Source organism: Arvicola amphibius, chromosome 1 (genome assembly GCF_903992535.2).
Source record: "Arvicola amphibius chromosome 1, mArvAmp1.2, whole genome shotgun sequence".
NCBI classification, from domain to species: domain Eukaryota; kingdom Metazoa; phylum Chordata; class Mammalia; order Rodentia; family Cricetidae; genus Arvicola; species Arvicola amphibius.
This window is the reverse complement of record NC_052047.1, coordinates 12,023,724-12,051,484: the sequence shown is the minus strand read 5'-3', so window position 1 is coordinate 12,051,484 and position 27,761 is coordinate 12,023,724. Positions and strand designations below refer to the sequence as shown.

The 27,761-nt window shown below is 34.4% G+C and overlaps 1 protein-coding gene across 5 annotated transcripts in view; it reads right to left on the bottom strand.

Moving 5' to 3' along the window:
- Nucleotides 1–3,417: 3,417 nt before the first annotated feature.
- Cnot6l (CCR4-NOT transcription complex subunit 6 like) overlaps nt 3,418–27,761 on the bottom strand; it is an 80,001-nt gene continuing 55,657 nt past the window's right edge. For all 5 annotated transcript variants that reach the window (XM_038335650.2, XM_038335644.2, XM_038335636.2 and 2 more), the window contains 7 exons: nt 27,496–27,564; nt 23,777–23,934; nt 20,895–21,049; nt 14,392–14,543; nt 12,543–12,770; nt 9,256–9,458; nt 3,418–6,083 (listed from right to left, as the gene is read on the bottom strand). In XM_038335650.2, the coding sequence (XP_038191578.1) occupies nt 5,871–6,083; nt 9,256–9,458; nt 12,543–12,770; nt 14,392–14,543; nt 20,895–21,049; nt 23,777–23,934; nt 27,496–27,564 (1,178 nt within the window). In that variant the 3' untranslated portion in view covers nt 3,418–5,870. The remainder of the gene's footprint in view (nt 6,084–9,255; nt 9,459–12,542; nt 12,771–14,391; nt 14,544–20,894; nt 21,050–23,776; nt 23,935–27,495; nt 27,565–27,761) is intronic.

Sequence of the window (27,761 nt, the reverse complement as noted above, 5' to 3'; positions counted from 1 at the left end):
GAAAAAAGTACGTATTTTTTCTATTAAAAAAAGGAAAAAAAAAAAACAAAAACAAAACATGCTACCCCACTTCAGAGACAGCAGAGCTAATAAGCATTTGCCCTCCTTGAAATACTCCAAGTATTCCTACTGAACCCAACACCTCAGCTTCTCCTGGATGATAGAACTGTTCACATTTGGGCAACTGTACGAATGCCCATAGTGCACTTCTCAGTGCTGCTGGTGTTTAAGAAATCTGCCACTCAACACTGAACAATTCCAGATCCAGTGTGCAGGAATAGCCATCCAAACCCCTCTCAAAAGATGGCAGAGCACCGCTCAAGAATTTCAAGGTAAGGGAATATACTTTTAGCAAATTAAGCACAGAGAAAGGACAGTAGTTTCTGGATAAGGAGCAATCCACACACTGCATCACTTACCGCATTAAAGTTGAAACCGTAGCAGGACACTAAGTCTGTCTGGTAAGAAGCAAAGTCATTGTTTGGCACACCAATGCTGAGCCAATATTCTGAGTTCAAGTAACTACACACAAATTAAACAAATGTGGTACACTGAACAATTGATAGCTAAGAAAATATGTCAGTGCTCTAAAATAGCGAGCAAGAAATAATCATTTTTTGGAGGGCTACCAGGAATCCTATACTTTTAGAAGTGACAAATAATATAAACAAGGAAATTAAATTCAGGGCACTTGCTGATGAAAATAACCAGTAATAGGTGCCAAATAATACCTTTTCAAATATTCTGAAAAGTGACTATACCATGCTACCATGTCAAGAGGCATATAATTTCTGATGACAAACTTCTAATTCCAGTTCAGTGCTATTCATTTTATAGGCTGTGTCATAAAAAAAATCAACATTTAATAGGCATGCCCTTAATTCATATCCTTTGAAAGTTATTTTCAGTTTTTCCTTTGGATCTAAGAATAAACCAAGTCTAGCGTGAACCAAGTTAAACCAAACTTATGCCAAAAGAAATAATTATATTATTTAATTGTATTACTAAAACATTTTGGGAAGCCGTTTCTTCCTACAGGTCTTTAACTGAGACATTTACAGGAATGCATTTAAAGTAAGAAGCACACGTTCTTCCTTATCAGTGTCCTGAACAGGTTCCTGACTTTTTTCTGTTTCTCTTCCCATTCTCCTCTTTCTGCAGCTCTTGATCAGAACACCCAAGGGTTTTCTTTTATCTTTTAAGCATTTAGTTGACAATTATGAAAGATGCTTTTGGCATCCTGTTCTTAAACAGGCTATAACTTTGGTAAATGAGGTTAAAGATGTAGTAGCATTTACTTGTGTTTGAAATTAAATTTGGGGACTGCAGTGCAATTACAGAATTAAAATTATCCAGAGCAATTACAGACATAAATGTTCTCTTCTGTCTAGAAACTCAAAACTTCAGTTGAAGTTCCTGATTTAGAAAAATAAGTCTAACTTCTCTACTTAATTTATCTACTTCTAATAGACAAAAGTCATACAAATATGATACAAACCAAACGGAAAGTTGGTAAACAAATCTTTTAACACATTAGAAAGGTGTTATTTTGGATTTTATGGGAATAGAGAAGAAAAAAACCTTACAAACATGACAGCTCACATTTTCAGTCAAAACGTGTTACTTTGAATATGTGACAGAGATTTTGCTTGCTACAGGACCACTATTGTAATACAATTTATTTTTTTGTGTGTGTGTGACTGAAGTTACCAGTTAGTATACTTTGCAAAGCTATTAAAAACATTTCAGAAACTGGGAATATAAAAGATTAAAATTTAAATCAGTATTGGAACACAGTCAACTTTTAACATTAGGAAATCTAGTTTTGCGTTAGAAATGAAGCTCTATGCTCCTGGCTCCTTCAATACACGTACTCAACCTATTTCTCCTTGTGCTTTCCCTTCCCTTTGCTATCTGCTATTGAGTGTACAGGTGGTTTGTGTGATTTTTATGAATTCTTGGAAATAGAATGCAGACTTAAAATTTCACCTATTGGCAAGACATACACAGGAGACAGAATTTTTAAATGGAGCCCAATTTTGTCCATGTTCTGGGTTTAATGTGCCACACCCTCAATTTTAACATCATCTGCCACAGATTCAAGTGATATGAGTCTTAGTTTTCAGCTTTCTCCCTTCTCAGTGATATATGACTTTAAGACAAAAAAGAAGTTTCATATTTCTACAACTGTAACACTAAAACATAGTGGCTTTTGAAATACATTCACAAAGGATGCTTATTAGTAAAATTGAATATCTGTTTATGGATATCAGAAACGTAATTTGAAAATAAAGAGATTAGAAGAAGGCAAATGGGAGGGTGGGGGAAGCTGGTCTCAGAACCCATTGTGCCATACCTGACTTTAACATGTGATATTCAAATGAATGTTCACACGCCTTACATCAACTAAATCAAACAAAAATATTTAGCTATGTTGTACAAAATTTTTTTTACATAAAACACCATAAATCTTGAACAGATCTACTGTATCTGAATTCTAAAAAGTTGCCTACAGAATGGTGCTGGGATTCTGTTCTCTGCTTGCTTTTAGGCAGTGCTGTTGCTTTAAAGTTGACACCAGGCACAATATTGTAAAACAAAGTCAACAAGCAAGGAGCAGTAAGTGGATTTGAGCCTTTTCCAGATGTCAGTCCTGAGGATGCTGCAATATTCCCCATCAAAGTGTGTAAAGCTATGAGGAGGGTACTGATGCTTGACAGTGGGTGACTTGACATGCACTTGTATGACTGTTATAATGGCAAACAGTGCAGTTTCCCCTTCCTCAAACAACACCGTTTTAATAAACTTAACACTCCAGTTCTTAAGAAAATTACCAGAAATCATATTTAACAGTTAAAAAAATACACAGCACAATCTAAAAATGCCCAAATTTTCTTTTATCATCAGATAAAATATGCAGCAGCCCAACGGCATAAAGCTTATTAACTTATTCTGAGAACTAGAAAGTATATGAGCATATATGATTCATTTTCACGAATATATACCATGTCATTCACCTTGTCCTTTGGGCTTCTCACTGCCAAAGTTCCAAATGGCATGCATTTAGCAAGACAATGCTGAGGACAGCAGCATTTCTGATCATCTGAACTGGCAGCTCAAAACTAGATACCACTCCTTTTACAAAGGGAACAAAGGGGAAACAGTGTGTGAAATTTAGGCAAGAGGCTAAAGGGAAACCGTGCACATGAAATTTGGGTTACCATGCCCTAGGTGTGTCACCCAAAACAAAACACAATCACCTACCTCAACAGAGCTACTACCAACATTTAAGAAAACCACATTAAAATACACAGGATAATGAATGGTTTGAAAGAGTGCATTTGGAAGCAGAGAGACCCAATTACACACCTTCTTGCAACAGAGTGCCTCAATCATACACAAAATAAACTTAAGCTGTTTACAATGTTTCCCAATTTTTTTTATTTTCCCCTCTACATTTAACTATTAAAAAAGATTTTTATTAATAAATGGGCTCCTCTGTGGTTCATATACAATCATAAGTGAACTTTAAATTTCATTTTATACAAACATCTCAAAAAATATCGGGAGTGAAGTATGGTAGGAAATATTGCTCACATTGCTAATTAACATGCGTCTATGAAAGAAGACTGTTCTGTTAGTGCATATACCTCCAGAGCAGAAAACCCACCCGAAACAAAAGATCTAAAACTAAACATACAGTAGCTGATTACAAAAAAGGTAATGTCCACAAAATTAAGTTTTTCATGCTATTCTACTTTCCAGTACTATGCTTCAGATAACCAATTTGCATGGCTAGATGTTGGATGCTTGAGGTATATAAGAAGGGATACCTGAACACTGAGGAAAATCTGTCATCACGGGTTTCTTCTACTTGTTTTTTTTTTATTCAGGTACTTTAATATTTTTTAAAAGAATATTTTATTTACATCAAACTTTTTTGAACTACAATGACATCCCAATTACAATAGATAACAACGCCTCTGTCACTAGGCACTTTTAAAAGGGAATTTAGGCTTTACAGAGCTCTTCTGGATGCAATCCTGTATGATATTACATCATCCCACCACCCTCATTACACTAAAATTACCCTTTGGGGAATTATTATTTTATATAGCCTGATCAGTAAACTATGGAAGAAATTAGTATAAAATAACCACAGGAAATGTATTATTTAAGACTAATAAAACAGCCTAAGATGTCAGGTTTGAAAGAGGAGACAATTTGTATATATTTAAAACTAATTAAATAATTTAAATTTGACTTGTACTTTATATATTAGTGAGACACAAATATAGGCTATTTTCTTTTAAAATTTCATTCACATAATGGAAAATTTCTTGTTTATTAAAAATATCACATTTTGATACTAGAAACAGTAAAGTGCATGAAAAGTTTAAAATATAAATTTCAGAAAACTCTTATAGCAGCAAAAAAGCAGAATAAAGAAAAACTTAAAAACACAGACACAACCTTTTTCAATGTTACTGTGCCATAATTAACATCAAGCAGCCAACTAATTTTCTCCCCACAAAATGGTTATTTATGCTTTCTGCCTCTCAAGTCAGATTTTAAGTGGCCCCTCCTGGCCAACAACAACAAAAGGGGGGTTGGTTTCCAATACATCTAGAGGCATCAAACTTTGGGAATAAACCAGTAGCTCAATTCAAATCTAGACAGATATGGCAACGAAGATTAAAAGCATATGATGGCCATTTGGCAGCTAGAGTCAGAAAAAAAATGATCCAAAGTTTTCAACTACTTCCCCAAATCTGTCCTCTCCATTGTTACCTCAAAAAAAAAAAAAAAAAAAAAAGAAAAAAGAAAAACAAACAAACAAACCAGCCATTTAAATTACTTTGGAAAACATGTGTAACATTATATGGCTTTCCCTTTTTGAAACTTTGACCAGGGGCTTTTCATTCAGTAATCTTCCTTACACATTAAAACTGTAGTGGTAAAGACAATATGGATCCTATCTTTTTCCAGTACAACCACACAGCAAAGAAGAGTGGACATGAAAAATGACAAATATTAGATACTAATTTTGTGGGCACCCTAAAAATACCAAATTCTACTTTCAATATGTATGGCAGTATATATCTGCTATTTCCTTATAAATGAACTGGAGAGATGGGCTTAGAGTTAATACTTCTAAAAAAATTATAACTAACAGGCAGAACAAAAAGGAAAGGGGAGGGGGGATTCCTCAAACAAAACAACCAGCCTTTGGCCAACAAACTGTCACAAACTAATGCTTGACTTTGAAAGCATGTTGTACAATTATTTTCATTTCTCAAATTGTCTTGTTATGGCTAGTGACTATATCACATTTAATGTACAAATCAAGCAAATTTAAGTGCTTTGTTACTGTGCAAATGACTTGGGGGCCAAAAATCAGCTTGTTATAAAGGAAACCAGAAACTCAAGTTTTTCCTATAAGGCATGCCATAATTCAATTGAAAATCTTATATTTGGAGGTTGTAAAAATCACTTCTTATAAAAATGATTGGCTTATTTGAAATCATTCCACAGAATGTTACTTGTTTTTAGAGAGCAACACTGGTGTTGGGCCTCAGATTAGTGATTTACCATTTGTGAATGCTGTTTTCTAATATAATAGGAAAAAAAGAAATCCAATTTTAAAGTATATTAAATGTTTGGATAGACAGACGGTAATACTTTGGTTCCAGCCCTAGTGCCAAATGATATCAATATGCACAAAACATACAAAGTCTTATAGCAAACACATAATGAAAGGAACCTGAAGCAGCAGCTTAAGGATGGCCATACTTCACTCCTACATACTTTGATTTACAACTGTACAGGTCCATAGCAACAGATCCCCGCCTTGGCGGGGCTGTACTCCACTACCTCCGATTAGGCAAGTGAACACCATTGACAAGAGGCAGGAGTGGAGGGTGAAGTTCAAGTTGTGTTAACAGTGAGAAGTGGTCTGAAGGGATGTGAGGGTGTGGACACCCAGTGATGTTGTTCTCAACCAGCCATTGAGGATCTAAAGGCCCCAGGACACCAAGCACGTTCATATGAGTCTTGGAATAGAAAATGTAGTCAATCACACCCTGGGAAGAGAATAGGGGTAACAGGGAGGAGAAAGAAAAAAATGTTTAGAAAATGAGAAAAATGCCATAAAAAGAACAAGAACAATCCTTAATTTGGAAAAGCTAAATAGCTAAGTAACCTGTATTTCTGGTACCTGTTATCCTGACTGTATATTAAGCAAGGCTCTAATCTTTAATGGGTTATTACATGAATAAAGATGGTTCAATAAAGAAACAACATGATTTAGTAAAATCTAACATATATGCAAGCTACTATACAGCTAACTGTCCTAATTTGCTAAGTTTAAAATACTCATTTCTACAAATCCTGGCACTAAAGAAAAGTATCAGTTAGTAGAAACAGACAGACACTCATGAAGACAAAAACCTGTATATATAACATTTGTTCAATTTCCGAAGCTAGATGATTTGATTTGTTTGATTAACAGACAGCAAAACTAATGTGTTGATGGAGGATTCCCATTGGCTAATAAAGAAACTGCCTGGCCCATTTGATTGGCCAGCCCTTAGGTGGGCGGAGTAGACAGAACAGGAAGAAGGAAGTGAGGTAGATGGCTCAGTCAGATGCTACGCCTCTCCTAAGTTAGACAGACCACCGTGCCTCTCCTCAGAGAGATGCCAGATGCAATGAAGCTCCAGCCCAAGATGGACGTATGCTAGAAACTTCCCGGTAAGGCACAACTTCGTGGTGCTACACAGATTATTAGATATGGGTTAATCAAGATGTGAGTAAGAGGCTGAAAATAATGGGCCAGGCAGTCTTTAAAAGAATACAATTTGTGTGTTGTTATTTCGGGGCATAAGCTAACCATGTGGGATTCAGGCAGGACGAAAAGCCGGCCCGCAGCTCCACACTACAATGTGTCTCTACTGTCCCAGGCCGTGCAGATTCCACCTAATCTAATGTTTACATATATCAGGAGAACCCACAACCAAACAGAAAAAAATATTTCTACATGTAAAATCCACTCATCCATTCATTTAATGTAGCAAGGACTTGCTATATATATAAAACCCAGCTAGGCTTGAATTCAAGATCTTTCTTCCTTACCCAATCAAGTGCTGGGATTACAGTATGTGCCACAATGCCTAATGCATGAAGGGTATGGTAAGAAACATTTTTTAAAGTAATTCTAGACCAAGGTAGATGGCTTAAACTTATATGCCATTTTTTAATTTATAGTTCACAGACAAGTAAAAAGTAAGTTTTCAAAAAGTAAGGAAGAAATAAAATTTTCTCTTACCTACTCACAGACCAAGACATCAATAATAGTTATCTAATTACTGCACACTTATTTTGGGGAACTTTATTTACAGATTTTCTGAGATATGCTGGCAAATGTTTTATATATCATTATAATTTAAAGACAGGATTTAAACTATAATAAACTATGTATCACAAAGTACAGAAGTATATCTTTCAACTACAAAAACCAGTAATATGTTAGAGCTGGCAATTGCCAAATTTAATGGTACCATTCTCAACAATGTGAACAAAAGTTAGATTAGAAAAAGTACTTTACCCATGGAAAACACTACAAATCAAGGCTTATGTCCCCTAGAAAGTTAGTTCTTTAATATTTTACTGCACATCATCATGTATGAGTTATCAAAACAATACAATCTAACAATGAATAGTTATCTAACAGTAAAACTACATTAACTTCTAAGCAGTTTTAGTTCTCATTTTGTAACTATGAAAGCTGACTAATATCAACATAGAGATTTTTCTCCTTCCTACTTTTGCTTAGAAAGGAGTAAACAAACCTCAAAAATTAAAAAGGGAAGCTAGGCATAGTGGTGCCACCTTTAATCTTTCATCCTAGAAGGCAAAGGCAGGTGGATCTCTTGAGTTCAAAGCCAGCCTGATCTATATAGTAAGCTAAAGGTCAGTCAGGGCATTACAGAGAAACCTGTCTCAAAAAACTAAACAAACAGAAAAGTGAATAAAATAGGAACGGGTTATTGAAGACATGAATGAACCTATTTAATAATTTTCCTTTTGTATTATACTATAATTTCTCTAGGCTTTATATACTAAAAATCTTTCTACATCTACGTATGTATATTTTGGATAGAAGACATGCAATTCATTCTGGAAATGGCAGAAAGCAGGACAGAGGTAAAAAGAAGAGCTACAAGTATAGGAAACAATCAGAAAACAGGCAAAGGGAAGTGAGTAATCAGAGAGTCACTGCCAGCAGTGTTTCTGTGAGTATCTTGTCCTGAACATGAACAACAGCCTCCCTTATTTTTAAGACTTCCTTTTCCTTTTAAAAACTAGTTCCATGCAGAAGAATCGGAGTTGGGAGGACCTTGGTCTTAACATAGAGTAGGGAACCCCAATGGCTCCTTGGCCTGGAGAGGGAAGGGGGGTATTGGTGAAGAGGGGAGGGAAGGGGGAGGAGATGGAAATTTTTGAATATAAAAAAATAAACCATATAAAAAACTAGTTCCATAAGTGACTTGGGAGTATACTAATAGGACTACATGGACAAGACGGACATTAAGTACAACCCGTAACTCCATCCCTACAAGAAACCTGGGAAATTTTAAGATATTCAAAAAAAATTGACTGAATACTATATAAATTCATTCCAGGTGAGCTCAGCCATAGCTATATTAAGTGCTTAAGTTCTTGCTAAGCACAGGTGGTGGTAAACAGGTGAGAATTAACTGTATTAATATATACCCAAGTTCTGCCAACAGTGGCTGACATAGTAAAAATTTTAGAAATATCACCTATTATCACTAATATCTAAAATGTAAACAAATGAAAGCTAAAAAAAGAATTCGAATGATATCAATAATAAACACAAAACCCAACAAAATTTCCTTTTTAGTTGTATATGCAAACCAGACATTTTTTGTGACTGGATTTTGTGTGTTTGTTTTTGAATCAATAATTTGTTTTTTTTTTATGTGTACATATATTTTGCCTGCATGCATGTCTGTTGAACATTTGGGTGCCTGGCGCTGACAGAGGTCAGAAGATGGCATCAAATGCCCTATAAGCTGCCAGATGAGTGCTGGAAATCAAACTAAGGTCCTCTGAAAGAACAGCTAGTGCAATCTCTCTAGGTCTGCAAACTCTTAATCATATGGGTTTATACTCTTTTTTACATGCTTTTATTTGAAATAGTTCATATGCCACCCAGAGACTGCTACTTACTTTGAAATCAAAGGTGTAATTGGTATAAGGCATCAAGTTATTTTCATAGGCGCTCTTAAGTTGGAAGCCATGTGTGATTCTCCCTTCTGAGCTTCCATTCTTTCCACTACAGCTGAAGTTCATAAGACACTCGTTGTACCTTAGTTCCTTGAAGTCTTTATGGTTGTCAGCTACTCCTCCGTTGCTTAAATATTCTACAACACCTAGCAGAATAAAGAAAGGAACGCTGTATTTTAATATTTAGTACAAAGTTGTATTAAGCCTTACTTACTTTACAGACACACCAAATCTAGAGAGGCTTGGTTAAGTCCTATGACACTCTTAGCAGGGCTTGGTGGTAAATATCTTTAATCTTAGTACCCAAAAAGCAGAAAGGCAGGCTGATTTCTCTGAGTTCCAGGCCAGCTTGGTTTACATAGAAAGCTCCAGGTAATCCAGGCCTGTATAATGAGATCCTGTATCAGAAACAAACAAAAGTGTTCCTGTTGCTGGTTTCTTAAAAAATTAAACATCAGCAATTTAATGTAACCACCACACTGAAAGGTATTTGTCAATTCAAGAACAAAGTATCAGGACCATCCAGGTATACTGTCAATCTTAGTGGTTCTTTGGGTTGAGATGATTTTTAGAACCTAGACAGCATTTACCAGAAGTCTTGACCGTGTTTTTCTAATATTACTCGAAACCACTATCTTATGATAGTTTGAATGTATCTGGTCCACATAATCTAAGGAGTGGCACAATTAGGAGGTGTGGCTTTGTTGGAGTGGGTATGTCCTTGTTGGAAGAAGCAAAGGTGGGCTTTGAGGTTTCCTATGCTCAGGGTACTGTCCAGTGTCTCAGTCAACTTCCTTTAGCCTACATATCAAGTTTAGTCAGCATCCTATCTGCCTACATGCTGCTATGCTCCCCACCATGATGATAATGGACTAACCCTCTGAAACTGTAAGCAAGTCACCCCAGCTAAATGTTTTACTTTGTAATAGTTGCCATGGTCATGGTGTCTCTTCAGAGCAAAAGCCCTAAGACATATCTCTTTAGCAGTAGTCACAATAATCAACATTAGGGATATATAAAAAAGAATGTTAGATTTTTCATTCTCAACAATTCAATACTCAGAGTTAACGTAGAAGTATCATTATTTATTTTTAATTATTATTTTCTGTGTATGAGTGTTTGCAAGTTTCTGTACCACATGCATGTCTGGTGCCCCCACAGGCTAGAAGAAGCTCTGTCACGTTTCCTGAAATTAAGAATACTGACGGTTTTAAGTCACTGTGTGGGCTCTAGGAATCGAACCATGGCCCTCTGGGAGAACAGTCAGTGCTCTTAACCACTAAGCTCTCTCTCCAGTCCACCCCCCTCATTATCTGTCTGACAACTATGATGAACATTTTGAATTTAAATAATATTATGTGCCAGAGACCAAAAATATTAATGTGTCTAAAAAGTTGAAAAGAGTAGCAGCTTCAAAGTTTCTGCCGAATTAACATGAAAAAAGTCTTATTCTTTTATTAGTTAGCAATAATATTAAATTCATTTATTAGTAATTAAGAATGATAGCAAAACATGAAGTAAAATGAATATCAGTGTTGTAAATAACTCAAAAGGAAATGCAACTTATCTAGCAGTTACGATTATGCTAGGCAAACAATTTAATAAGGTCAGTAAAATTACTCCCAGATTGAATAACATGTATAGCACCTTAAAAAAAAAAAAGAAAAAGAAAAAGAACCAGGATCCAACCCTGCTTTGAGCCAGTGAACTATGCAATGGTAACAATGACGCTAGTAGTTATTATAAATGGTTTCAAGAAATCATATGGAATAATACAAAAAACACTTGCAGTTTTTAGAGAGTTTAAATAATTATTTTTGTAAAAGAAAAAGAAAGAGGAATGTGGGCTGGAGAGACAGCTCAGTAAAGTGATTGCCATGCAGGCACTGGAGTCTGAGTTCATGCTTCAGAACCCATGAAAATATAACTGAGAATAGCGGAGAGCTCTTGTAACACCAGTGCTGAGGGTGTACAGGCAGACAAATCACCGGGGCTCACAGGCCAGCCAGCATACCCTACTTGGTGATCCCTAGGCTGGTGGAGACCTAGTGTCACAAACAAGGTGACTAGCACCCAAGGAACATCCAAGGTTGACTTTTGGGGAGTGTGTGAGCACATATGCACAAACATACCACCATGCATTCATGCATATACACGTGGGAGAATGAGAGAGGCAGAGGAAAGAAGGTGCTAGTTGGCCTAGGGGTCAAAATCAAATATTTACAAAGATTTCAGCATTTAATTCCAATGAACAAGATATTTTCTTAGGCTGGTATTTATAAATTCCAAGTATAGGTATTTATTTTATATCTGCTATTGAGTGACTATTCTGACTACCCTGATGACAGCTGGGGACAAAATTCAGCGGTAGAATGCTTGCCTAACATGCAACAATCTTGAGTTTAATCTCTACCGGGGATATGGATTAAATACCTAATAATAATATGTAATATTTAGAGTATGTTTTGCTAATAGTACAAGACTTACATTATACTCTTTTGTTTTGCATTTGAAATCTAGGATCTACAATGGAGAACTCAGTCTTCCAAAGATGAAATTCAGACATAAAGTAGTCCAGTGGTGTGATACACAATCTTACTAGAATTTTGATTATTCTTCTATACCTAGTAGTAAGTACAGAAAGATCACTGGAAACTTGCCAAGATTATTAAGCGAGACAGCTTTCCATAATGAATGTTCTCTAAAGAGTGCCCTCCTCTCCCTTCTCTGATGAACTCTGTGCCTCAGGAGGTTGAGCTTGCATGGATGAAAATCCTTCCCTGTACCTTTATCTTCTAGCTGGACTTGGTTAGTGGGTACCCCTGGCAAACCAGAGCAGAGGGAGAGAGGGGTATCTGGTCCCATGGCTTCCTTCTTATTACAATCTAGAGAGCACTGATTCTACCATTCAATTCCAAGCCATTACTTCAGTTATTGGCCCTCTTCTATACTTCCACATTCTGATGACAGCTCCCACCATCTTTCCAGGTAAGAGTAGGAGTGGTAAAGTACAAAAGCAATCATTTTGCTTCATTTAAGCTTGACCACTCCTTTGGAATCGGTTTCCTCACTAAACTTTTTTCAATTAGTTACTATCTCACTCCACCCCCCGAAATTCGAACAGACGTTTTCCTTAATTTAGAAGAAAAAGCCCTGTTAGGAGATAGGTGGCCTTTCAACCAGGATTAAAAACAAAATTGAAGGCAAGGAAAATATGATGTTGTAAATACCTGAATCTGGCAATGAGTTAAGATCTGCACATAGCACCAGCGGGATGGAATTAGGATCTGCAGTTGGGCTGCCAGGCCTACTTGAGGCTTTCTCCAGAATGTTTTTAACCTCTGACACAAACATCATGGTCTGAATAAGTTTCACATCAGAATACTCTGGGTCCCAATGCATGTGGGCATTTGCCACTATAAGAAGCTGTTTGTCTGCAGCATGAATCGGCTTCATACCTAAATTTAAACATAAAAAAGAAAATGTAGAAAGTTATGTTTATGTTTCTTAAAGAGTAGTACCTTAAAAGTTTTTGGAAAAGATCCATTGCTACTTTTTTGTTCTTTTCTATTAAATTCATATTGATTTTAATCTCGAACTTATCTGAGAAGCTAAAAGGTAATTCTGGAAATCGTGGTATTATTATTCATCATGATCATGTTAACATATTGTAACCATGGAATATACCTGGTCTATTACAGATTTCTGTTGCAACCTTTGTGAACTAAAAGTAGTTTTATAATTTTCAAACAGACCCTGTGGGCCCCAAAAGTCTGAAATATTTACTCTCTAGATCATAACAGAACAGCTTTGTTGACTCCTGCTGTATATGCTTACACTATACATTATGTCATAATATAATAGGTATTTGAGTTATAGTACTTTTCATCTACTTAGTTCTTAGTTTAAGCAAGCAAGTTATTTTAATTTTAACTAAATTAAAATTAAATGATATGTATCAGGGTGTGAGGATGTACATGAATACAGTGCTTGCAGAGACCAGGACAAGGTGTGAACCACTCAATGTAGGTGCTGGGAACCAAACTGTAGTCCTGTAGAAAAACAATGCAAGCTCTTAACTGCTAAGCCATCTCTACAGCACCAAGCAAGCACTTTTAAGTGCCTCTTATTTAATTAGCATAATAACCTAGTGAAAGATGTTTCCAGTTGAATTAACCAATAAATAATTTCTTGCCACTTCACAAGCTGAATAGTGAAAGGTCAATAGGAAAAATCAGCAACATTGTTTGAAACTACAGAAAATGAAATAAGAAAGCAAATCTGCTACCCAAATAAATTCCAAAAAAGAAGTAAACACGAAATCTTACATTAAAGGTTGATTTTGTTTAATGATCAATAAACTGAAGAACTGTAGAAAGAAGAAATCTGACAAAATGTATAGTCTGAATAATTCAAATTAGTACTCAAGACAATCTTTTATTCCACAGGCAGCACAGGGATAGAAGAGCACTGATGTGCTCTTACCACCACCTTGTTCTTGCCTGAAACATTAATAAGTAATAAAGTGCTCCGAGGCAGGAAGGAAAGAGGCTAACAAAAGATCTTGATAATGCCAAGTACACAATGAATTTCTGACTGTCAGGGAAGCTATAAATAATCTAAAAACCCTGGAAGTATCACATAGATAAAAGACGTCGTTCTCACCCTAACAAAGCCTTGAGATTTAACAAAGAAAATAAAGAAAACAAGCCAATTATTTAACCTTAAAAACAAAGGGTTCATACTCATGAAGCTAAAGCTACACTGGAGAAGACCAAGTCATTGTAATTTCTAATTCAGCATAACTAAATCATCCCTATTTCAAAAAACTTTTTCAATTAATAGTATGTTTTTTAAAAAAAGGCAGATATTACCTTGTAAATAAAAATAATGATAGAAACTATGTCAGGAAATAATAAGAAATAAAAGATAATTTATATAATTAGTATTATTTTCTTGTCCATCTCCATCAACAGTTCTCAAAAGAAAATAATTTTGAACTAAATAGGTTTTGTTCTTTTGTTGTGAGATAAGGAAGTCTAGAATCTTTATCTTTAACACTGTTTAGAAGACACTCACCTGTTCCAAAGAGCTCCTTGTGGACCTCCAAGACCACAGCCACGCCAATGTTATCTTTTGTCATCACTCGGTTCAGCATTGCTTCAGAGCCATCTGAATTCGCCATTGCTACCTGGTTGAATTCCACTGTATGCTTCTGCACCAATGTAAATCTAAAAGGCACACATATTTAGATGACTTAGGTAGTTATACTGCCATGCTAAGACATTAAAAGTGGAGTGGACATGAGTACAGACACTGATAATCTCTTTCACTTTCTAGTTTCAAATGGCCATGTGATATAATTCTGGAAATAAGAAATATGATTTTTATAAACACTTTATGAAGGTCACATCTAGAAAAGATAAAATATATATCCCCTTCATCATTGTATGTCTTTCCCCCTTCTAGCTAGTACATAAAGGACTAATAACCAAGTGTGAACCAAGCAGATGGGTAAAAGCCAAACTTGTAAGGATGGGTATTCTATTTCTAGACTGCCTGATGTAGGTGAAAATTCATTTGCTTAAGCTACTGTTTAGACTGCCTGACATTTAAAGGTGCACACCATCTTAACTGAGTTACTAACTTAAAGAGAATGAATAAAATCTATCTGGCCCATTTGCAGATTATTTCTTATACTGTATCAAGATAACTGTCAAGAAAATGAAGGAATACAACCTTTTTCCCAGCTAAAAATTATCACATTTGATTAGTTTTTACTGAAAGACTGTAATTATGTGTAAGTGTTCAGAAAAACAGATTGTGCTATAAAAAGAAATGGCTCTCTGTGATGTGTGATGATGGCTTCTATACTATAGCATTTTCTTTCCTTAGTGACAAACTTTAAGTATAATAGAATGATAGGATAGAATAGAAATCTAATGCTAATATTTAAGAACTGTAAATTTGGTGAAGCCAACTGTTCTGGTTGTCTTATCAGTTGGATACAAGCTACAGTTAACTGGAAAGAGCTTCAGTTAAAAAAAAGCTTCTATCAGGTTGCCTGTTGGCAAGTTGATGTGAGAGGACCCAGCTCAATGGGAGCATGTCACCCTTGGCAGGTGCTACTGGGTGGAATACGAAAACAAACTGAGTAAGCCATAGAGTGCAAGCCAGTAAGCAGTGTTCCTTCATGATTTTTGCTTCAGTTTCTGCCTCAAGTTTCCTGTCCTGACTTTGTCTAGTGATGAATGGTCACTTGTAAGGGTAAGATGAAATAAAACCCCTGCTCTAAATTGCTTTCAGTCATGGTCTTTATCAATAAACAGGGGCAGCTAAGTAGACTGTAGATAAATAGCACATGCTGCTCTTCCAAACGAACTGAGTTTGATTCCAACATGCACATCAGACATAACACAACCAACTATAGTTCCAGGGGACCTGATACCTCCTTCTGGCTTCCATGGGCAATCAACATACATAACATTGACATATAAACATAAATAAAAATAAGAGGCAGGCACAGTGCCATGTGTCTTTAATCTCAGCTCTTGGGAGGCAGAAACAGGTGGCTATCTCTAAGTTCAAAACTAGCCTGGCCTACACAGGCAGTTCCAGATAAGTCAATGCTACATAGTGAAACTGAGTCTCTAAATAAATATAATTCAATGTAAAACACTAATAACACAACCACTTATGTTGCTCCCCACCACCATCTACCAAATATGTTCCATGTGGCTTTTACTTTCTGGTGTACAGAATGCAATACAGGAAACATTTCTGAAATATAGCATTCTTCCTCTATTCTATTAGAATTTTTCTTTCAACTAACATGCACTGGTGTATAGTTATTTTCTAGTTATTTATTAAGGCTAACAATCTTTGGCAATAAATAAAATATTAAGCCTGTCATTTTTTTTCAGTATTTAAAATTCACTTATTATTTATATTCTGATTGGTATACTCTGCTTTATAGGCATTATTCCTGATGCTATTTATAAAAATTTTTCTGTATGCTTCCCCTGTTGTAGATTTTAAGCAAAAGCTCAAATGGGTATACAAAAGTACATAATCAAGAATATGACTAAAATACCAAAACTATAATAAAACAGCATTTAAAAACCTTATATAATTGAGAAAGATTATGACAAATGTCTCATGTGCAGGAGAACATGTTCAAAACAAGCCTTTAAACAAGCAACTATTTCTTAACATTGTGCAGTCTAGAAGTAATGTTTTATGTTGCCATGTGAGGACTCTAAAGCTAGAAAGACAACAATGAACATGAACTGTGAGCAACTGAAACAACAGGATTTACATTATTAATCTTCACCAAATTTATCTGTAAGCGAAAAGAACACCGAACACCATCAAGAAGGCAGTATGAACGAGAGAAATGGCTCTGTGTGGTAAAGGTCCTTGTTCCAAAACCCGATAATCTACACCACAGAGGAAGGAGAGAATGGACTCCTGCAAGCTGTTAGTAACTTCTACACACATAGTGCATAGTCAGTGGTGTGTGTGCTGACATCAACCACCCCACATGCATCCAAATGAAGAAATATGAATAGAGGAGAAGCAGAAGGGGGAGGAAGAAAGTATGAGACTAAAAGTTAACTAGTATCTTCCTTTCTAATCATTCCTCTGTAAATTTCTTAAAAGTATATTCAGCATGAAATATATAAAAGATGACCTTGAGTCTTATCAACTATTAACAAACTTAGTAAATGCAAACTTACAGACTAGAAATAAATATGTTAGAAACATAAGGCAAACACCAGTCTGTGTCTGCATAGTATTTAATGTTTTTGTTTATTTGGGTTTTTGAGACATGGTCTTTGTAGAACTGCCTGGCCTAGAACTTTCTATGTAGACCAGGTTGATCCCAAACTAACAGATTTACTAGCTCTGCCTCCTAAGTGCTGAGAACTCTTGAAGGCATTTCTTTACCCTTCATTAATTTAAGGCCCATAATGATAGTAGATAAAATAATTTTTATTAACTCACATTTGAAAAGTAGAACTTTGGCATAAAACCATTTTACATCCCAACTTTATATTATTTTAAAAATTATTTCTATTTATGTGTATGTGTGTATGCCTATGTGAGTTTATGTGTACCACGTGTGCACAGTGTCTGTAGAGACCACAGGGCATCAATCCTCTGGAACTGGTGGTTGTAGGCTGCAGAACATGGGAGCTGGGAAAGAAAGCAGGTACTCTGCAACTCCAGAGGCACTCTTAACATGAGCCACTTATCCAGCTCCACATTCAATTGATGGCAAATTAGCATTAGGAGCCAGAAATCAAGAGTTCATTAAATTCACAGATTAATAAAGGCAATCAAAATAATCAATAACCCAGAGGTCAATGAGAATAATTACAAAAAAAGTGTAACAGGTTTGAGTGGCACTACAACTTCTGAATGCCCCCCTTTCAAGAACAAAACTATATTTAATAATACAAAAAGAAAATAATATAAAAAGAAAAAAGCACCTGGCCTTTCTTAGATAACACCCAGAGGCTATGTCATTTGGAAAAATTGCCACTGAATTAAATTTGACATTTATTACTAGGGTTCATAGAAAAATTTCCTTGAAGTACTGTGAGATGTGATAACAGTAACATGTCTAATAGCGCCAAGCTGTTTTCCCATCTAGGCTTTCCTCCTCCTCCTTCCTGCACTACACTCTTCCTTTCCTACACTGTTTAGATAAAAACCTATTTTTATGCCTTTGTCTCACACACACACACACACTTCACATATAAAATGCACGTATATGTTTGTCTATTATAGGTCATATTTGACACAAAAGACAAAAGCAAAACTCACTTCTGGCATTTGATCAATCAAAATTAGATTTTCTGGTATTTTTAACTATTAAGAACAATGATATTTATGATAATGCCTAAAAGGTACTGCCAAATCTTGAGGTTACAATGAGCATTGTCAAATTAAAACTAGGTTTAATTTCAGTGTGACTCAATAGTCAGCAACCACCTCCCATCTTAAAATCACTAAAATGTTTCATTGCATTCTAATTCTCTACATGTCTATAACCTGTGTCCTAGCTTTTATCAAAAGTACTCCATTCTTTCACTAAATGGGTATTTTGATAAAAATTACTGTCTTCACTGATTTAAGAGATTTTAAAATGCTTATAGAATCAAAATATTCTTCTACATTTATCATTTTTATTTTGTTCATTTTGTAAACAACATAAAAATGTTTCTTACAAAGTAAAATAAACATGTGAAGAAATAGATCTGAAAGGGTAAATAACTTAACTCAAGATTATGCAGCAAACAAGTAATTTCCGAGTCGTTACACTATTATCACTTCTTCCATGAAGGGAGAAGAAAATAAAAGTGGGGTCCCTGAAGCCTCACCCCCAGACAAAGAGCTACAGTCAACTACGAAATGCTAAATGCAAGAGAAACAGTCTTCCTGAAGACTGAGCCCCCGAACTGGTTATCCTATATCAAGTGGTCAGTCCTGAAATTACATATGCATACGCAACACTAAACAGACTCAGCAGGTTCTATTTAAACATTTATGTGCCTATGTGTGCACACACATATGTGATAGTAAAAATTAAAGAAAGAGGCTAGAAGTTTGAGAGGAGTAGGGAAGGGGAAAGACATGGAAAGAGTTGGAGTAAATGATGTAAATTTTAATAATAAAAAGTGGGGTCCCTGGATAGTTAGCAAATAGTTTAATAAAACAGTGTGTCACATTCACTGTTATGGAGTCCATGATACTATACTATTTAGGTAGGACAAAGCTGAGGATGGAAAGAAAAAGAATGCAATAAAATAATCTCTGTATATTCATTTTTAAAAACAGTTCACTGTGCTTTCATAATTTAAGAATGAATTTGCCACTATCCAAAGGTTAACACATTTCCTATATTGAAGTTATGTGTTATTTCAAATTGTAAACCACCTCTAGAAACTATCAAGGAATTTAAATTTCTCCTTTCAAGCTGTAATGGGAATGATTTTTTTTAAAAAAAAGTTCTTCTACATTATCTGTAAAGCAGTAATAGGCAATGGTGCCGTGGCGAGCACTGTAGTCACAACACTTGAATAGTGAACTCAAGGCTAAAAAATAAAGACCCTGTCTAGGAAGACAGACATCAGAAGAGGAAGAGAACTGGGTAAAAAAAAAGGGGGGGGGCATGGATAGAGGAAAGCAGGCAGATTGGAAAATAACTTGATGTTAATGAAACATTCTACTGTTACCACATAGTATTTAAGTTTACAGTGCGTCACAAAAGTTTTCTATGAACATTGGTAATAAAGGTCAATTCAAGCATTTTTCCAAATGAGATATGCTTGTAAGAAGCAAAAGTAATACCAGAGTGGAAACAAAAAGTCAAAAGATTGTATTGTTATAGAAGTTGATGGTGTGAACTATGAAGGGAGAGATATCATGTAGCATTGCTCATGGAACCTGTCTGCCTGTGTCTTGATTTCATTATCTATGTTTAAAAAAAAAAAAAAAAGAAAGAAATGGATATCTACTTGAGTTACTTTAAAAATTTAAACAAGACAATCCATATAAATAATTAGAAAGGGCTTTTTAATCTAATAAAATATAACTTTCAAAAAATAAAGAACTATATACATTTTGGCATTAAGTATTATAGAGTTCTACACTCTTAACTAAATGAGCTCATGTTTATTAAAAATTCATGGAAAAGACAAGAAACCAGGTACATACAAATGAGAAGTGGGCCAAATATCTTTCAAGTTCACGGATTCTGTTCACATAAAAATAGTATATGTGATGGAAAGATGAGTTTTTAGAAAAATAAAACTGTCTGATTTTGTTATGATGAGGATTAAGCAGGGAAATACTAGAAAACATGCATATGGCTATCGTCTATGTAGATAATTGTCAGTGTACCAAGTACAAAGTGCTAAATATGGAATTCAACCTCTCTCACTTCCACACATTTTCTCTTTTACTAACTGGTGTTTATCTTTTAACTCCTCACATCCAAAGTCATACGCTTCACTTCTGTCCTCTTTATCCATGTAACTACAACTTTCATATATTATATACACATACTATGTATGTATACATAAATATGTATGTATATTGTTCTATATTCCTGTCTTTTCCTGTTATACTGAAGTCCTAGTGAGATTAGAAATTACTCATGATTAGTACAGACTTGTCACAAAAAAGTTCAATTAAGTATTTAGTAAATAATTGGATATATGAAATAATAGCTAAAAATGAACAGGTTCATATGTAAATGAAATCTCAGAAAGAAATCCTCATCAGTTATTATTAGAAGGCACTAATTCACTTCACATATAAACTAAGGTTTTACTTTATGAAAATATTTTAAAAACTGTATCTTCAAATCTATCTCAAAGTTTTAATCTCCCAATAAAAATATAATACAATAAATATCTTCATTTCCAGTGTATTTCCTAAGAAAAAGTTTTATCTTTTATAACACTTGCAATCTCTAGCTTCACCTTTTTAGAGTTCCACTAAAGGCTACTGTAGATGTGAGGAAGTTAGTCATTAAGGGTACGTCCCTGTGCTTTGTTTTCCTGACTTACTTTTCCGTTTTGAAGAATATTGCACAACCATCGACATGCTTTCTTTCCTGCTCAGACATGATTTTGGCACGTGACTTTGGAGAAAAGAATCCATCATATCCACGATCCTTCAATGCTGGTAGAAAGAGAGTGAAGTATTGCTCTGTTTCCACTTCCTTAGATGAAAAAAAATATTATATACATGACAGGGTGAAAGAATGATTAAGACACAAAAGTATTCTGTATGAGTAAGATAAAGCACTTCATGTAACATACCATCCAACGATCTTATTGTATCGCTGGCAGTTAAATTTGACGTGACCAACATTTTAAACATGAAGACACAAGAAAGATGGCATGCTTTTCTCATGTTCACGATACTAGTTAATAACAGGAGTAGGATTATATTTCACCTCTCCTGACTCCCAAATTAATTTCAATATATTTCACGTCCTCAAGACTAGTATATAAACAAACATATATAATAGGTTATGTGGTAGAAAACATTAAATCTTTCATGTAAAGAAAAAAGATTACTAATTCTTTTAAACTGTGGTGGAAAGCAATGATACTTGGGAGTGCGAATGATAGACTCAACAAAAAAAAAACCTAAGCTTTCAGAAAATTTTAGAAATAGCAATCACAAAATGTTCTACTAACTTAATAATTAAGGTAAACTTTATTCTTTGATCCATAAACCATTTTTTTTTTAAAAAAAAAAAACCTTTTCAAATAAGATAATCAAATGTGAAAGTGATGATACTGACATAAAGGTGATGATAGAGGTGCTCCTAACAGTGTGATTGTATAGTGGAGATCTATGAGTGACTGTCCTCCATAGGTGCTGTACTCCTGTAAGTGACTGTCCTCCATAGGAGCTGTACTCCTGTAAGTGACTACCCTCCATAGGAGCTGTACTCCTGTGAGTGACTGTCCTCCATAGGAACTGTACTCCTGTAAGTGACTGTCCTACATAGGAGCTGTATTCCTGTGACTGTCCTACATAGGAGCTGTACTCCTGTAAGTGACTGTCCTACATAGGAGCTGTACTCCTGTGACTGTCCTCCATAGGAACTGTACTCCTGTAAGTGACTGTCCTCCATAGGAACTGTACTCCTGTAAGTGACTGTCCTCCATAGGAGCTGTACTCCTGTAAGTGACTGTCCTCCATAGGAACTGTACTCCTGTAAGTGACTGTCCTACATAGGAGCTGTACTCCTGTAAGTGACTGTCCTACAGTAGGAACTGTATTCTTATAATTATACTCATATTCACATACTCAAGAATTGGAGTAACATGAAAAATGCATCAAGTGAAGAAACAAAATATGCCAATAATAGTAGAACCTCATTTAATTTTTTTAAAAAAAATGTCAACTAACAATAAGCAACAATAAAAAGTATAACAAAAATACTCCAGAGGATGTGCAGAAGTGTGTTTTCCTTAGTCATACTTTTTAATTTTTCAACTTTCCTAGAATATTTTATAATACACTTTGGCTTTTACAAATGTTTTTGTAGATTTTGGTTTATCTTTCAAAGTACATTTTACTTACAAAGGCACCTGCATGAGGCCACTATAAACACTAAAGCAAAAGCTACACAGTGAACCAAAGTCTAAATTCATTTGCTTTCTTTTCCCCAGTTCTGGCTGTTCTTCCTGTTTACAAGAACATTTCATCTTAAAGATTTTTCTGTTATATTTCAGGTAACATAAAACACAAAACAAAGAAACAAAACTGCCAAGCTATTTTATTTTAAAAATTGTTTCTTTGTATTTTCTTTTTTGAGAAAGGGTCTCACTATGTAGCCATGACTGGACTAGGGCCTACAATGTAATTAAAACCAACCAACCAACAAACAAAAACAAAAAGCAAGTCATCATTTTTCTTTCCAGGATATACTGAAAATGTATAAAATACAATAATTTAAATAATTTAAATAATTTAAAACATCTTTAAGAAATGGCAATTATTTGAGGTGATGGAGATAAACAACCCTGATTTAGCCATTCCACACTGTACAAATATATTAAAATACAATGTCATATCTAATAAATGCTAATTTATTAATTGTTAAAAATTTTCTAAACAAAAACATTTGATAACGCTTTGAAATTAATAAAATTACTAAAAAACTAGTCAAATATTTTGGGTTAATTACTAGCCAAATATTAAAAAGGAATTTAAATCTCAAAAGAATACGTATTTCTTTTTCAGTAAAATTCAATAAATACAGTATTATTAAGTAGAAAACTTTAAAGCATTCCTCTCCAATTCAAAGCTGTGTAACCTGTATAACTGGGTCCTTCTTCAAGTGGTCCACCTACCAAGAGATCTGAGCCCTTAACATGTCTTTAAAGTAATTGAAAGGGATTTTTAAATTTTTTTTGAGAAATCAATAGATACAAAAAATTTACTAATATAGAGCTGTGTGAATGAACTAGGAAAAAAGAAAATTAGGTAAGTCTAAATTTTTAAAACAGTTTATAAAGTAAGGCAAAATTTTTTATTTACTGTGCAGTTTTTTTAATATTTTACTTTAAGGAACATGTTTAAGAAAACTCTTCTGAACTCAACTCTAAGTAAAACTTATATTCCTGAAAGCCTAGTAATCTTTTTGTAATTTTCTCTATCAATACTTCTGATAAATTGTTCATAGGGGAATTGTTAACATGGACAAGAAGCAAGGTTAATTTCAGAAAACAGTACATGAAAATAAATGCATGTGTGTCCTTGGTAAGCAAGGTAAGTTACACTGTGGAAATCTCTTAATTTATATGAAAATTATCCCTTTTTAAAGGAAAGGAACTATTTTTTTTGTGAGTTTTGCCTTGAACAAAGGCTCTTCTACTATTTTTAGTTCACCTTCAAGTTAAACACAATGTAATTTCTATAGTGTTACCTGAAGACTAATGATATCTGCGTCCCAGTTAACAATTTCTTCCATAATTCCCTTTTTCCTGTATTCCCAGTTTAATGCCCAGGACGGGCAATAGCCATATAGCTGCCGGGTAGCGTATTTATCACATAACACATTGTAACACATAACCGTGAATGATGCTAAGAAGCAGAAGAAAAAAAAAAACAGACAAAAGGGAGGAAATTAGGCAACTTTTTGTTAATAAGTATCAAGAATATACCGGCATAAGCACACAAATACAGTTCATATATAATTATGGCAAAATGCCAAAAGTAAATTCTGAAAAAGTATTTTCCTTTGTTTCATTTGGAATGCAGGATTTCTCACAGAAGTAAGATCTTCTATTACATTTATATTCACCTAAGTTAAAGAAAATTTCACCTAAGTTTTACCTGATGATTTCACGCAAGTAGATTACACCAATGTTTGTTTAATAGTCTGGATTTAACTATCTAGATTCAGAATTTTAAAGAAAATTTAATAAATTCAAAATTTAAGAATCAGAGTATTGTTTGCATGTTCTACTGAAAAAGGGGTTTAGTTTAATTATAACAAAAACAAATTTTAGTTTCATTATATTTAAAGGGTTCTAATTTCATTACTTCTTATCAAAATATTGAGTTAATATTTGGGAGGACTATTATTACTGCCACAAATCTAAGCTAGAAAGGTGTGAACTAACAAAACTTAGCCATAAGACAATTCTTTGTGCCAATTTAAGGTTCATTTCTGGAATAAAATTATCATTTTATAAGATTCTGACTTGTTTAAAAGAAAAACTGTAAGCAAACTAATAATCTAGATGCCCTCACTACTCCAAAATATGCTCTAAGTCCCAGCAGCATTAATGATCATCTGGATGCTTAGAAATTCACAACTTCTGGCCCCAAAATATTTGTTAAAGTTTAACAAAATCCCGACTTGCCCCAAATTAACACGCATATTAAACTACAGAAAGACCTAAGGTTAAAAAAAAATCATCAACAACAATAACAAAAACTGATACCAATGATGTAACTTTATACTAAAGTCAGAGCATTAGGTTCTTGGATACACATTTTCAAAAGGGATACCACTTGGTTATAACAAACCTCCATGGTTGAGAACCACCAATTTAATAAATTCGTAAGCAATTCAAGATCAAATAACATTTGGTAAAGTTGAATTCAGTTTCAATAATAGGAAAGGCAATAAGGCATCTGGTTCATGGCCACTTTGTATATTGAAGGAAAAGTTTCAACTGGAGTTATTTATATCCCCTGTATTTATTTTGGAAATAACCCAGAACCATTCCCAAGCCACTACATTATGAAGTGAAGCACCAAGAGTTCACCATATTCTGCCTCTCCAGATTTGAAATACCATTTTGAAGAGGAAAAGAAGGCAGATTATTATTGTTTTGGCCACATAAAAGACTTTGTGAAGATTTTCCTAGACAAGTCTAGCAGTTATAATTTGTCTAACAAAGACTAAACTCAGCACCAATGACATGTTTACAAGTTATAAACGGAAGTGAAAATTAATTAACTACAACTTTCTTATATTCCATTTCTGTCTGAAAGATTTTTCACTAACTGGTCTCGATTACTACACAGCTAATAATTACAATATTTGATTATAAATCATTCCTAACTACCCTCAGATATTATACACATCTCTCTATTCAGCAAAAGAAAAGGCATTTTCCAATGTTGACAATTAAAATTTATTCAGCCATCACGAACCGCACACACTAAGAGGAATCTTTATTTATTTTTCATAACCGCCAACCCTAAGAATACATTACTTTATGAATTCACTGACTAGTTAACATTTAGTTCTATTATCCCTGTTCTTAATAAATATATAGCTGTATAGTAGTAAAAGTTTTCCTTCCAAATTCTGTTCATTGTGTTCAGCAGGGATTAAAGAGTTCAAAAATGATGCTCATTTTTAATGTATAAAACTCATTTTTACATTAATTTTTTTATTTTAATTAATACATGCTCATTGTACAAAATAATGGGTCTCATTCTGACATTTTCATACATCAGATACTTTGTTGATATTCACCCCCATCTGACTGCCCTGATCCCCTATTGCATCCTCTTTCCACATATCTCCCCATCCTTCTATCTTTATGTTCTATTTGAATTTTTTCTTCTTAAACCTGAATTTCATGAAGAGAAATTATGCAATATTTGTATTTTACTTATAATCCAAGGCGAAAATCTAACCATGGAGGTAAAAGAGACTTTCATTTAAAAAAAAAAAAAAAGATGATTTGAATAGAAAGGACAAAAACCACACTATGGATAATCAGTTAAAAAATTAATCCAAGACATTCTAGAAAACCTAAGTGTTCCTTTTACTCAGATTGTTTAATATTCATCATGCTAAAACAAGTGTTATTAATTTTGAAACAATGTCTACTTAACAAGCTAATGTTTTTCTACAGTGTGGTGACTTTAAGACCACACACGTATGGAAGACCATAACTGTACTGCACAGGATTATTTCTCATCATCAAAATACAAAGAGATTATGATGATGTTATACATTCCACATAATTCTGAATTAAAAAAAGAAGAAGAAGAAGCCAAAAGACCAGATGTGGTAGCACACTTTTAGTCCCAGCACTTGGGAAGCAAGGCCGGTGGATCTCTGTGAGATCAGCCTGGTCTACATAGCAAGTTCCAGGACAGCCAGACCTACATACCAGAGAGACCCTGTTTTAGAAAAACAAAAACAAAAATGAAAAACAAAAAGCAAAAACTCAGAACAGAAGGGGTGTATTGTTCAAAATGTAGCTAGTAACTTCTGACTGTAACAGACCTGTTAAAATCATTAAAGGCCCATTAGGTCTTTAATTAAAATCATTAGGGCCCAAGCTGCTCTTACCTACGAATAGTGAAAAGTTACACTGAATTTTGAAATGAAATTAAGTATCATAAAAATACTTACGGATGTGATTTTTAAAAGGTACTTAAGCAATAATTCACTGTTTTTAAAAAAGATGTTACTGTATGCATGAGTTCCTGTCCGTATCCAACATGCAGCCTTAGTGCCTAAGGCATCCAGAAGGGAGAACCCTATTCCCTGGAACTGGAATTACAGATGGATGTGTGCTGCCCTGTGGGCACTAGAAACTGAACTCAGGCCTTCTTCAAGAGCAGCAAGTGCTCTTAATTCCACTGAGTCTTCTCTCTTAGTCCTTTTAAAATAGATTTTCCAAACCTAAAATATCTTAACATGCAGTAAAAAGTCCTACAAAAATATCAAATTGTTACTGGTCTGCACAAAAGCATATGGTTTAAATTTCAAACATAACTACTGTTTTAGACATGCTAGGTTATATTCTTATAGTTACGAAATATTCTCAACTATTTCTACAGTCAATCTTGTTGAATTTCCACTAAGCTAACTTAAATATTAAGCATCAACAGTATTCATTTCACAAAAGATAAAATATCTAAGAAATTCAAATTTTTTTTCAGAAGAAAGCTCATTATTGTTCATTTTTCTTAAATCATCTAAGGCCTCTCAAAAGCTGCAGCACAAGGAATAATTTTCTAGCCCAGAGCACCACTGCAAAAGATACAAGATATTTACTCGTCTATCAATACTTTGAAACCCATCTACATCCTGGTTGATAAACTGTAAGCCTACCAATCATAAAGCTCAAATAAGTATTTTAAAAGTCAAAGAGGAAAAAAACCTACCTGATGGCAGGATTTGGTCTCGTTCTTTTAATGTAATCCATGGCCTCGGAGGAAGCTGCTCTGGATGAACTGAAAGAAAAAAATTAAAAACAAAAACAAATCCAATGTTTGTAAAATAAGTATCATTTAGTTCCTAATACCAAATCAGCCTATTTACTATTTGGCTATGATAGCCCACAAAAGGACTTAAAAACCAAATCCTAGAATTTAATTAAGACTTCAAAACTAAAATATTTAAGAGATATGTAGGAGTCAGTAGGTAAAAG